The sequence below is a fragment of the Stigmatopora nigra genome, chromosome 4 (genome assembly GCF_051989575.1).
Source record: "Stigmatopora nigra isolate UIUO_SnigA chromosome 4, RoL_Snig_1.1, whole genome shotgun sequence".
Classification (NCBI taxonomy): domain Eukaryota; kingdom Metazoa; phylum Chordata; class Actinopteri; order Syngnathiformes; family Syngnathidae; genus Stigmatopora; species Stigmatopora nigra.
Genome location: NC_135511.1, coordinates 8,136,875 through 8,150,685, shown reverse-complemented (window position 1 = coordinate 8,150,685; position 13,811 = coordinate 8,136,875). Strand labels below are relative to the sequence as shown.

The following is a 13,811-nucleotide window of genomic DNA, read 5'->3' as shown; positions in this document are numbered from 1 at the left end:
CGATCATATTGTGTTGAATATCCTCACAAATATAGCTCTAGTGTTGACTTGCGGCAGTAATCTGTGTAAGCACGAAAAATAAACAGACCTCCACTAGCTCTGCATTCGGAGAGTACATGGCGTTTGGTCTTTATCCAGTGTGGTGCAATCGCTCCGTGGGGTCCACAACTACGCGATGATGAGGTTTAATGGACTTCAAAACCAATAAGTGCTAGGATCAAGCTGCTAATGTTAAGCCATCTACACACAGTGAGAACATACCACATATACTAACCCTTTATTTAGCAATGGTACAATTATGTGGTCCAAAATACCCTCTGAATGAAAAGTTACTGATTTTGCTTGCCATACTACAATTTTAATATTTATAAAGCTTAAGTATGGCGTATTCTTTAGTGACCTACCAACACTCAAATTCAAATTTCTACAGCCAAAACAAAACCTCTTGAGAGTTTGAAATGTTTTTTCTATCTTCCTGTGCTATTCCCAGGCTTAAAAAGGTGGATATTTGATGTGTTTTCATCAGCGCTTTTGTGTTGTGTTTGTGCTTTGGCAGCATTCCAGGCTCGGCTGTGTGCGCTTATGACATGGCAGAGGTAGCCAACGCGTTCACCGGGCGTTTCAAAGAGCAAAAATCCCCAGACTCCACCTGGACACCTTTTCCTGAGGAGAGGGTTCCAAAGCCAAGGTACCACTGAAGCTAATTTATCAGTGTCTGCACACACACCTGCACCCAGAATGCAAACTGTCGCATTATGATGTCTACCAAGTGTGTTACAGTGAAGAATTTTCTTTCCCCTTGTGTATTTGAATGTTATTTGGTCAACTTCTTCAAATCAATTTTAGAGACAATTGTGATTGCAAATTCTTCATATTAACAATACTCTTTCACTCCATATGACGTGATGGTACAGCTCTGCGCATATTATAAACTTAGTGCAAGGATAACTAATCAAACCAGAGGAGAATACATACTAGGTATTTAATCTTATTGTTAGAATGTCAAATTTCAACCAAATTAGATTGGCTGGCAACTAATTCCCTGCCTACTGCCCACATTTAGTTCGGATCAAGCTCGAACTTGACCCTTGTGAGAAGTGGTACAGCAAATTGAATTAATTTTGACCTTATAATGTTTTTTTTTACAGTTATACAAGTTATTAAAAAGAACACAAAATAAATGAAACACCCTTATCTGTATATTTCGTAACCGAATATGTATTATTTTTCATGTAGATGTATTTTTTTAACCATTGTCCACACCTGGCAAAAATGAGAAAAGATTCAGTCCTTTCATTCAAAAATGAAAGGACTCTATTAATTAACCAGTTGTAGGACAAGGAATTCAAGATCTTAACAGTATATATGTTTGATATTCTGTTTTCTTGTCAGAATGGAACCAGTTTCTCCCCACCCCCCTCATTCAAATTCCAAATATTGAACAGTCTATACACAAGCCATTATCCTGTTAACGTATGCATGCACAAACAAACACACCAATTGATTTGAAAAGGATTGCTCCATTAACTCATGTTTTAAGTGGGGCTTTGCATGTACTGTATTAGGTTACACTATATCACACAGGCGACCCCCATCAAAGTGGCGTTCGCTTCAACAAATGAAGCATGAGATGGTTTTACAGATGGCCGCCTCATTCCAAAAACACTTGAGCCTGATCAATCTTGTACTTGCTAATTAGCCAGAAGAGAGACACTCGTCTTCTTGCAAAAATTGACAAAATTATTACCAAAAAAACAGGGTTAAAGTAATTGTACTTTTTATGAATGTGGGTTTTCTTGTGCTTCTGTTTGACTGATGAGTTAGTTCCTCAGCGAAGAGTATCTTATTGTCAGATTGAGCGTAGGTGTGAGCTAACACTCGCTTCCCCCTGTGGTCGGCTAAAGATCAGACAGCCAGGGGATTGTTTTTGCTGTGATTTATTTCATTTTCATCCTACGGCCCTTTTTATGTGGCGGAAAACAGACGCCGAGTTCAGCGTCACCCAGAGGTCTGGCCCTGCAGCAGACTGCTCCCCCATGTGTTACGCTCCCCGTCAAAGCATTTACACGCTTCTCCTATGTAAAAAGTGTCTGTTTCCGATCTGCTCCCCATATGTCTGCTGACGTAAATGAAGCTATGCTGCGCTGAGACGTTTCCAATATTTGCTGGGTTTCATTTAGTGCAATTATGCTACCCTCTTAATAACATATCAAGCCCTACGGTGATGGATAACTTGAAATAATTGACTTTGATGGCTTTTGTCTTTCTTTGAATTGGTCTAGACCCTTTTTGATTTTATTTTGGGGAGAGGGGATGCTACTTTTCCTCCTAACTTCAGTCATTATTTAACATATGTAGTTCACTATTTGTTTACTGTGCTTAACCCAGGCACATACTATTTGTGATACACTGGGGTTGACAGATTTGTAGTCAGCGTTGCCGAGGAGATCAAACTATAAACTGAGTGTCTAGACCCCCCCCCCCCCCATACAAACCTAATCATATAACCTAGTGGACCACTACATCTCAACTTTGATTTCACGTTTGATTCCATATGTCGGTGTCTGGACCTTGCATGTTTGCCACCTCATTTACATTCAGTAGCCAGCTGGCTAATAGTTCTAAGAGCTGGTGTAGATTTTATGGCGTGGCATGGTATCAAAGACTTTGCTGTAAAAGTGTTTTACAAGCTCTCCAAGGTGAGAGCTAGCAAAGGGGAAGTGCTATCAAAGCAGCTTCTCTTTTACAGCCGTCTCAACTTTTCGGAGTAAAGATATCAGATAGATGACATGTCACTCGATACTGTAACCAAAGAGAATCGGACACCACCTGTCCTCAAAGTGTCTAATGCATAAACTAGACCCACACCATCTAATTCATTCATTCATCTTCCATACCACACATCCTCGAAAGGGTTGTGGGGGTTGCTGGAGCCTAACCCAGCTGACTTCGGGTAAAAGGCAGACTACACTCTAGGATGTCAGCCAAAGGGCACACAGAGAGACAAACAACCATCCACACTCACAATCATACCGCCACCAGCGAGAATTGAGCCTGCACTGAAGTCAGGCGAGTGAACCTCTACAACAAGAGACGAGCCCCAAACAATCTCATTAGATGTATTAGAGAACTATATCAAACATGCTGCTTTTTATTTTAGTGCTCATCACTCCACTTCAACATACAGACACGTGTAATGCTTTGGTAATGACCTAAATGACTTGAACAAAATGTTGCAAACAGCTCTCACGATGATGGATGGAAGTTATCCACCGTGCCTAAATACAGCCACAGTAACTAACTAAGGATGAACTAATAATTAAAGTGAAGGACCAGCATTGTGTTATGTTTGTGTTCATTGTTCCACTCAGAACAATGGGACGAAAACATTTTGCTCTCTATAATTAGATTGAATAGTTCTACCCTAACTCAAATGACACAGTAATTAAAATGTGATAGTAGTAAACGGATGAAAAATCTTAATCTGAATTCCATAAATATTTAGTAGGTCCTCTTGTAGAAAGTGACCATCCAGTGTTTGCCAAATCCTTCCCATGAAACAACCAACCAACAAACGGAAACCAAACACACAAAGGGAATTACCAATCAGTTATTTGATACGGCGCTAACATTAGTGGATACAAACAGTCCTTTCAGTGTCATAAAAAACAACTGGTTTATTTTTTTTATACATTTCCAGGCCTGGCACCTGTGCCGGCAGTCCGTCTATGGAGAGATACAAAGTCTCCAATGAATTCCCTGATGACACGCTCAACTTTATCAAGATGCATCCCCTTATGGATGAGGCGGTACCCTCCATTGCTAACCGGCCTTGGTTCCTCAAGACTATGGTTCGGTAAGTATTACTCACTCCAAAGACTATTGTCGACGAAACCTCTTCAGTGCCGAGCAATAATTAGGTGAAGTGCTACTTGGAGAGTTAGGCTCATTAAAACGAACGACACCACGGGCCAGCTGCTGACCTGTCTTACTGTTCCGATATTCCCTCACAAGACCTCATTGTGGTGATCAATGCGTAGTCAATGGGCCTTGTTTCCTCTGGTTTAAGTCAAATGAGGTTGAAATCTAGAATTATTTCGAGCGAGAAAAACATGGACGGACAGATTTTGGAAAAGTTTGAAATATTTTGAGCAAGTGTCATACTACTAAGATAAAAAGGATGATTTTTTTTCCTGAGGTCTCCACTCAGAGATGAGTTCAGATGGTTCAACATCTTAATTTTATCCATATTTCAAGAGTTGGGTCATTGTAGATAAATAGTATATTTAAATAAAATGCATCTAATCTATAATAATTTATCAATTCAATTGATTAAAAACAAGTACCATATCCTTTGAAAACCCTAATGTGAAAATGGCACCATTCTACTTTACTCTCCACCATTTTTCATACCTGAAGTAACAATGCATCCTATTCTAAATGCTAATTTCTTAAGATAAATGGACAAAATGTCAGATTTTTGCTCAAAACTGATACTGTTGCATACTTTTCTTCTATTGCCAATGCATTGCGTATTAACAGCAGTAGACGCAAAGAACAACCAGTCCCACATATTTTTTAGGTTATTCCAATTGAATTGCTGAGGTGCTTGGTAGAACTTTGACAAGCCTCACTGGTGGTACCGGTGCAAAGCAGATGAGCCGCATAAAGATTTCTTCCTGGCGTTTTGCAATTTAACATCATCTTCATCACACACAGTGCAGCGGTCTGACCTACATAATGCCACGGCTCACTATAGAATATGAACACTTCTCATCGAGGTGAGAACTGACATCCTCTTTTCATCAATGCAGCGTGATGAAAATACCCATATTCCTTCGGTTTTACATAATCCCTGTTTTATTTAATTTGATATGATGCTGCAATGAGCAGTGCTTTACATGCAAGACAGCGAGCGGTTAAAGGCCCTTGTGTAAGCTGCAAGAAATGTGCGTTACTAAAGCATATATCTTTTATGATAGCTGTCAGTGTCTCATTGGAGAAAACTGATTTGAAGATGAGCGAAAAAAATGAAAACATGTGCAGTGATAACGTTTAGGAAAACCTGCCATCCACTTTTGGCTCCTGCAACTTCAGCCGGCTGGCCACAATAAATCAAAGAATTTAAAGATACAACAAGGAGCCCTCTAAAGATGGGAACAACAGTAAATGTCCTTGAGTCCATCTTCTTTCTCTAAAATCAAATTCCACTGATGTGGGTCCTGGTTCCTCCTACATTCTTGAATACAATAAAACCGTCTTAGCTCTTGAGACTGCTGATGATGCTGATTTGATTTAGAGGATCAAGCTGTTTAAGATAAAGTTAGAGCAAATACATGCCCAACAGGGTTAAGTGGATTTGACCTTCTTTTAATGCGGTCATATTATTAAGTGGCAGTGCTCTTTTTGCCTCAAATTAATTTTCTATCTTGCTATTGTTTTTATAAGGGTAGCCCTGAGGCGGAATGGTTAGCATGTCGGCCTCACAGTGGGGGGACCTGGGTTCAAATCCAGGTTGGTCTACCTTGTGTGGAGTTTGCATGTTTTCCCTGGGCCTGCATGGGATTCCTCCCACATTCCAAAGACATGCATGGTAGGCTGATTGGACACTCTAAATTGCCCCTAGGTATGAGTGTGATTGTAAACGGTTGCTTGTCTCATTGTGCCCTGTGATTGGCTGGCCACCAATTCATGGTGCTCGAAGTAAGCTGGGGAGGACTCCAGCCCCCACCCACTAGTATGCATGCAATAGTATCCATTTTTAAATGAATATACAAACCTAACTTATTTAAAGCTATTATTTTAATATAATGGAAAATTTAAATTATTTCCACTTGACACAACAGATGCAGCTGATCTGCATTAAAATGATGAGAGTTAAAAAAAAAGGCTTTGATGTAAAATCAGATTTCTCTACACTATTATACATTGTTAAAAATCCAATTTCCTTGGGTTTTATTAACTGGTGGCCCAAAATATGTCCAAATAAATATAAATATTATACTACTATACTATACTATATTTTTATCAGTTAAATAAGTACAACAATGATTAGTTCAGTATATACATGAGCATTGGAAAGGTGGTTTGATGGTGCTCAGCTTTCAAGTTTCTCCTCACGGAAGTCAATGGACTTAGCTCCTTTTTATTTTTATTTATTTAGTTATTTATTTATTTGATTCTTTTAAGTGAACTCACTCAACAAGATTGGACCCCTGCTGTTGCCATATCGGCTTCTGAGCTGCCTGATGAAAGGCACACTGATTGATCCTGTGATCTTTGTGCGATGTTGCATGGTTTCATTTTGCTGGCTAAAAATGAACAAACACAACTCTGTGAGCATTATCGAGAGGTGGAAATGTACATTTTTTTCTTACCTGCTGTTGCACTTCATTGCCATCTGTTACTCGTACTGAATAAACGTAAAACAACAACAACCACAATTCTAAACATATTCCAATATCAGATCAAAATGTAGTTGCAAAGAAATCTGAGCTTCCAGCATTTTTTATATTATGTAATGAAATTAAATTATGCACAATTGCTTCGGTGTTCAAAGTGAGGCTCTCCCCGGGCTTGCGTGGGTTTTCTCTCGGTACTCGGTTCCTCCAGCCCGTAGTAGTTTGCTGGGATAGGCTCCAGTAACCTCCGCGACCCTTGTGAGGGTAAGTAGTATGGAAAATAAATGAACGAAATGAAACCCAGTGGACATTGGTGTTATTTTTTAATTGGAACCAAAGAAAATAAACTAATCGTTGGTGCTTTTTGTTTCAGCTATCGCCTGACACGCATTGTGGTGGACAGTGAAGCGGGCCCTTATAAGAACAACACTGTGGTCTTCCTGGGATCTGAGAAAGGCATTATCCTCAAGTTTCTTGCTAAGATGAACAAAGGATTTCTTAACGACAGCTTGTTCTTGGAGGAAGTCAACGTCTACAACCCGGACAAGTATGTTTACTTTCAATATATTTCCACCCCAGAAATATTAGGATACTAAGAAATGTAATCAGAAAAACATGTGAATACAGTACTCGTTGGTCATACAGTGTAAGAGAGGGCAACCAGGCCCAATATCCTACTCCCCTAACTTCTGCAGTAGAGCTAGTCAAGCAGATGGCTACTCTATCATTTGTAAAGGGGCTTTATCAGGTTACACTCTACCCGACAGCAGATCCTAAATTAAAGACATCGAGCCCGGGGCGCTGTATAATGTAGTTCTGTGGTCAGCGACCACAGTAGAGCCCGGCTTCTCCAAAAGTCCTGCCTGATTAAAGGAAACACACATACACACGCTCACATTGAGGTCTGTGTTTGTCTTCAGAGGCAGCCCGGTGAGCTTGCTCAAATACATTTCAGGGTTGCCAGGTCTTGCGTAGACACGCGAGTGAATAGCCGTTGTAGGTTCGGCATATAAAAATTAATTCCAGTTCCATTTTGGACCCCGCCAAGGCAAATGTTTTTTGCTCGGTTAATTGATGAGGGTGACCAAGCAGCAGAATCAACATAGTGGGGGAGAAATAACTGTGGTGGAGATCAGCGGGTCATGGAAAGACTGCTATTTGCTATTTTTAAACAAGTTTTCTATTTATGTAAAATAATGTCAACCACACTCTGTCACATGAGGATTAGCAGTAGCTGTATGTCCATCTAATAGGACTGAATTCACAAGATTACTGTAGAATACTAAATTGTATTGTAGAATACTATATAGTCATTGCCAATACAAAACGGGGTTGAAGTCATGAACAAAAATATAGCGTATTATTTGGACCATAAATTGTAACTGAGTTCAAGTCATCCAAATAAAGATCAATAAGAGGATATTTAAGTATATTAGTAGCAATGGATTATAAGTGAAAAAAATGTGAGGCCTCTTGTTTATCAGAAAGCAAGAACAAACATTATACAAAGTCGTAATAAAAATAAAATTAAGAACTATTTAGGGATCTCTTCTCCTTATATATTAGCAGTTATTCTTTTAACAATATCCTAAACAAAACTACCTAATGTAAACTCTTCTGAATCACTTCTGAAAAACCCCGGGAATAGAGGGCACCTTCTCGCAGCTATAAGTGTGAAAAAAAACAACAACATAAATCGCCCCTGAGTTGCATGCCCAGCCAAAACTATGAAAAACAGTGTCCCTTATAGTCATGGATATACAGCAGTCGTGCAGCTGAGAATTACAAAGTGGGTATAAAATGCTAAAAACGTCTACCCACTTGATCCCAATGCATTTGTTCAACCCTGCACCAAATGTAATTTTGGAAGACAAAAGACCACTTTGCATAGAGAAATATATGCTTTTAAAAATATCACACGCAGGCATAACATTAGACAGCCGAGATTGAAGGGAAGGAGCTCAAGCGGGCTTGACGGGGGCCGCTTTCAAGGTGACCGTTATTTGCTTCCCAACATATTGCGGCCATGTGACGGGACTTATTGAGGGCATAGAGAGCAAGGCCCTGCCTGCCTCCTTCCCTCTCCTCTCTTTGCGTCTCTTTTCTGTACGGTCCTCTTTCTCGCACCATGCCGCTCCCCAGCTAGCTGAGCAGCGGTCGGCCGTCGGCCATCTGGCATCACTCGAGTACAGTAAGTGACTTTGCCCGCCTTCTACCCTCTGGCTGGCGTTAGCTGGATCAGCACGCGCCCGATTGCTGTGTATTACCCAGTGTAGATGGACTCTAAGCTCTAATTGAGAATGTTAATGCGCCACTGAAGTACTCCAAAGGGGTAAGATTAATCCTGGTATGGGGAGAGGAACGGATGGAAGGAAACATGCTGGACACGCCCAGGGGGATTATGGGGGGCTTCTACAAAGACTGGACAGGGACAGAGGAAGTGGATAGAAGGGGAAATAGATTGTTTAGTGGGCTTTTTTTTTTTTTTTACATAAGTGCAGTCTTATTGCTGACTGCTCTGCATAGGCCATATGTTGTATCCGTATCATTCTGTTCTTTATCTCTTTCTATCATCCACTCAGTATCTTCCTTGTAGTATTACCGTATGGTCTTCTGTTTTGTCTTAATCGCACCCACTTTTTTTTTTTTTTATCTTTAATTATGAGCCGTCAGATTTTGTTCTTCCGACCAACAACGCACTAGTACTCTGTTTTTGAAGCAAAAATGCTCGGCTGATTTTCTTCCTGTCCAATCTGAATTTTGCTGTCCTTTGTCTAGATGTAGTATAGACGGTGTGGAGGATAAACGCATCGTCAGCATGCAGATCGACGCCAAGGGTCATGCCCTGTGGGTGGCGTTCACCTCCTGTGTGGTCAAAGTACCTCTGTCGCGCTGCGAAAGGCACGGAAGATGCAAAAAGTATGTTTCACCTACGGATCTAAAACAGGTAATTTCAATATTTTTTTGTGACACGTAGATGAATGTCCTTTGTTTGTTGGCCAGGTCCTGTATCGCCTCCAGGGATCCTTATTGTGGCTGGGTATCAGAAGGAGCGTGCAGAGAAGTGATTGAAACCAAGTAAGTCAGAGAACGAGAATCTCTTTAAAGTTAATGTTTAGGCCTTTTTTGAAATGGCATGGTCGTTCTTGTTATTGTCATGTTTCCATTGATTGCCTTATATTATTTTATACACAGATTAAAATATTTTTAATATTTTCAATATTTTTTTTAAAATATTTTTCATTCAGAAGAGAGTGCAACTTTTTTGTTCAATAACTATCATTTTTTTAAAAATAAGGTATTTAACACAAAAGCTTGCAATAATGCAAATGTTTACAGTTTTGACAGTCTGCACTTTTGGTATTTTACCAAAGAACAATGAAGTCAATAAAGTGTACGATTTCCTCTAGTACGCCAGAGTGGCAAGGACCATAATATATGACCCTAGGGCCTCAAGTTTAACATCTATGATTTAAGAGATGGGACAGTTGGTGGTTCAAATCTTACCTAGTTCTTTCCTCTGTAGAGGCCGCAAGTTATTGCCATGCTTCCATGGCTTTTCCCAAGGATTCATCACACTACCACAATCCGAAATGTTGAGTCTAATTACGGGTTTAAATTGTCTTTTGGCATAAATATGACTTTGTCTATACATGCCCTGTGATGGAATGGCAACAAGCCAATGGTGAACCCTGCCTTTCACCTAAAGTCAGTTATAATCCCAGAAAAGACCAGTGACCTGAATGCAGGCGGATGCAATGGAAGATGAATGGATGGTTAATCCTTGTTGCAGGTGACTTGAATTTAATGCAACATTTTACAAAAACCAGCAGCTACTTTTGTAGAATCCCCAATCTACTGGACACTCAAACTTTCGAAACAAATTTGGAGATTATTAAAGTTGAAGGATGTATCATAAATGTTTTGTCTTAATAAATTATTCACTAGACTCGCAAAGAAAGTAGGTTGAAGAATTTGGAAAATTGATCTGCCTGAGGTTAACTTCATCGCTCGCCTAGTGCCAGCTGGGATTTGTCCCAGCTCTTTGCAAGTGGTGCATGTAATAGATATAAATCATTTAGAATTAATATGAGATTGAAAGTTTGAGTTGCAATGAATACTTGGGCCGTCAACTTCCTTTCCTTCCAATTTGGTTTAACAAGTGTTTTGCTCCACTGAAATTGAATGCAACCCTGGCTGTACAAAAAGGCCGTAAAGGCGTTTTACAAGTTTTCCCATCCAACGTTCCACCTTTTTTTGTAATGCCTGGTAGCCTTCATCTCTGGATTTGACATGACTGTGTGCTTTCTAATTTTATGGTGTGTAAGTGCAATTTCCCTGAGCTGCAAAGGCTATTGGAAGGCCAAATGGAAGGAAAACGTCGTACGCAGCCCGGCCAGCGATTGGCTGCTTAGCCCGAGCAACACTTGATGGTCACGCTAACTGTAATTTTGCGGCAGTAGCTGGGACACAGAGCCCGATTATATTCTGGGCAAACAGCATATTGGACATATGTGGTGGGAAAAACATTTAACACGTGAAGTCATAACAAAAGGACTGGCGCTCTCCTGACTGTTTGACGTTGAATGAATGTGATCCCTGTGCTGTAAAATGATTAGCCTGGTGTGCCAGTTCTACCAAAGGCACACATGATTGCTCGAAAAGTCACACCCATCCTGTTATTATTTTGCCATGCTGAGCCAGCCAAGAGCTTTGATTGAAAGCGCCCACACTCGGCCAGTAATAGCACAGCACTGAGTAAGGCCTGACAATGTCGCTATTTATTTGCAAGGCTGGAGAGAAGGGAACGAGGCAGGTGAAAATATGAAATCAACAAAAGCCTGCTGCAATACTATTCCTACAGCATCAAATACAAATCCTTGGACAGTAGGCCCTTTGCGTTTACATTGTTTTGCCTTCAGCAGTTTTGTCTGTCTTGTGAAACGCTGTTGCATTTCTTTTTTTCCTTTACAGCCACAAACTTCTTTGCTCCCTGCTGAAAAATAGTCAATCAGGTCCGAAAGGTGAAAAGAGATCACACATTTGTTTGCGATGTATGAGCGTCATCATATTCAATTTTTCAATCTCTTGCTTGACCCTTGAGATTTTTATGCCTGGCTAGCTGTCAGTTTTTATCAAGAACCGATTGACAAATTTCAGCTCACATCTTCTACTCGCTCGAGTGTTCAGAGCAAAGGTCAGTCTTAGATGGATCTGTTTCAACGGATGTAACATTTCTATTTTAGGATCTTCATTATTCCAGCTTGATGCTTTTGACAAAACTGCATACTTTGTTTCACAAGTAATTATAATATGCCTGCTTGGATGCATTCTCTTCTGCATTTCTTGTAGAAACATTTAAAAAGCAAGCCTCAATATTTCCCAGTTTTCTAGAAAGTATCGCATGTGCTGGAGAAACTTTCTAGTTTCTTGATTACTTGCTTGCATTTATTTCTTTGACATTTTCTGGCTTTCTTGCTTGCATCCAACGTTCTTTTCTACCTCCATCTGGCCTTTTTGCCTGTGTCACTATGTTGCCACATCGAGTTATGTCTCCAATACAAGCAGCTTGATTCTCCTCCACCACTGCAATATGGCCCAGTGCCATCCTCACCCTCTGTGGGCTATTCTTGTAATCTCAGATCTGCCAACCCTCTACAATTCTACGGCTGGATATTAACTGGTGGTTGTGAATCAATAAGCTTATTCACCATTGAAAATGAATAGACTTCCTTAAATAGTACACTTATTTTGCACAGTTGCTCAAAGAAGCTTCTGAATACCATTTGAGTTCTGGTATGAACCGTTAACGTTACTATGCCCGATGTAATGCCTGCCCTTCATGACCAAATTCCTTCCTCTGCTTCCACTACACATCTCACATCATAATTGCATCTGAGTCAAGAACCCCTGTGATTGCTTCTTCTAATCTACTGTGGAAGTTGGATTTAAATATGCATGATCTTAACCCTGAGTTGAACTGTCTGTGGTGTCAAACTCTTGCACGCTCGTCTTGCATCGCTATATGACAAGGCTACTGCTGGACAAATGAATAGTCTATAGTAATTGCATCACTGATATGAGTTGAGGCTGTATAGTGGGTGCATATTGAACATTGATAGGGGAAATATGTCCAATCAAAACTCAGATTTCTCTGTAAAAAATGATACTCACATTTTCATGATTGGATTGCTTATCCTAATAGTCTTATTTTTGGCTATATTAGTATACTGAAAGTCTAACTTGATCGTGTTCCAACCAGCCCCTTTTTTTGCCATTGTAAGAGAACTAACCTCTGCCCCAAATTGCCTAGGATACAACATGGCTTTAAAAAAATTCTGCCCAGCAACAACCATCTTTACAAGTGTTTTTTTCCTTAGAAAAATGTCACTGGAAAGGTCCTCTTAAAGTAAAAACCCTTGTAAGCATGACAGACTAGTGGTTTTATGTTTTAAGGGTCTGGGTCTCATACTTCCAGCAACATATCACAATTTTGAAAAGCTCAAACTAAATATGGCTTTTTAGTATCATTATCTTATAGTTAGGTATTCACTTTTTAGTAGTAAATAATAGTGATAGATGAACAATATTTGCCCTGAATATTAAGTGGCTTTATATTTACCACACTTTGGAATACAGCACTGAAATAAAGAAATAGTTGTTACTGCTTTAATGTTATTTCACCAGCTAACTTATTGGCTGCCAATGATGGGCTGGATCTCAATACACTTTGTCTTCCGTTATATCACTTTTATTTATTACCCACTTATAGTCTGTTCAACTAATCTGTGTGTCCCAATGTAAATTTTCCTTTAAAACAAAAAAAAAAAAGAAACACCAATTGGCTCGTACACAAAGAAGGGGTCAGGGTTTACAGTAACTGTGAAGTAATCGGGTGCTGGAAAAAAAATTCTGGCAAGGTTCTCAAGCTGTGAAATGTTGCCGCCAACTGAAATATTGTTGTGGTTTGAAGGAGTAAATGATAATTCCATTGGAAAAAAAGAGTTACAGTAAAAATCTGTTTGTCATTATCAAAACCATTTTGGACTTTATTGTACGGTTTTCAGTTTTTTTGTTTAATGGGCTGTATTGGTGGTTTTGGAGCGCATCAGCCTGAGCTTCGTGGAGTAATTGTAAGCAGAGGTGGTTGAGGAAGATGAGAAGCAAGAGAAGGACTGTTAGAAGCTGCCATGCGTGACTATGATCCTGCTTGACAGTTGGTCCGCTCTGTTTCACAGATCTCCTGCCTACTTGGTGGTCTTTCAGGCTGAAAAAAGGTCTCGTTGCAGATTGGAGCAGAAAATAGAATCTCCCAAACCACCCCATGTCCCCTCCACCCTTTTCTTCACCCCTTCTGTGCCATGTGATGGCTCTCTGGTGTTGGCTACACCTCAGTGCACCATCCTTGGC

General features: G+C 40.0%; 1 protein-coding gene across 4 annotated transcripts in view; it reads left to right on the top strand.

Moving 5' to 3' along the window:
- The window catches only part of sema6a (sema domain, transmembrane domain (TM), and cytoplasmic domain, (semaphorin) 6A), a 105,952-nt gene that overhangs the window by 70,814 nt on the left and 21,327 nt on the right, over positions 1-13,811 (top strand). For all 4 annotated transcript variants that reach the window (XM_077714489.1, XM_077714488.1, XM_077714491.1 and 1 more), the window contains 5 exons: positions 557-688; positions 3,701-3,856; positions 6,775-6,948; positions 9,180-9,320; positions 9,405-9,479. In XM_077714489.1, the coding sequence (XP_077570615.1) occupies positions 557-688; positions 3,701-3,856; positions 6,775-6,948; positions 9,180-9,320; positions 9,405-9,479 (678 nt within the window). The remainder of the gene's footprint in view (positions 1-556; positions 689-3,700; positions 3,857-6,774; positions 6,949-9,179; positions 9,321-9,404; positions 9,480-13,811) is intronic.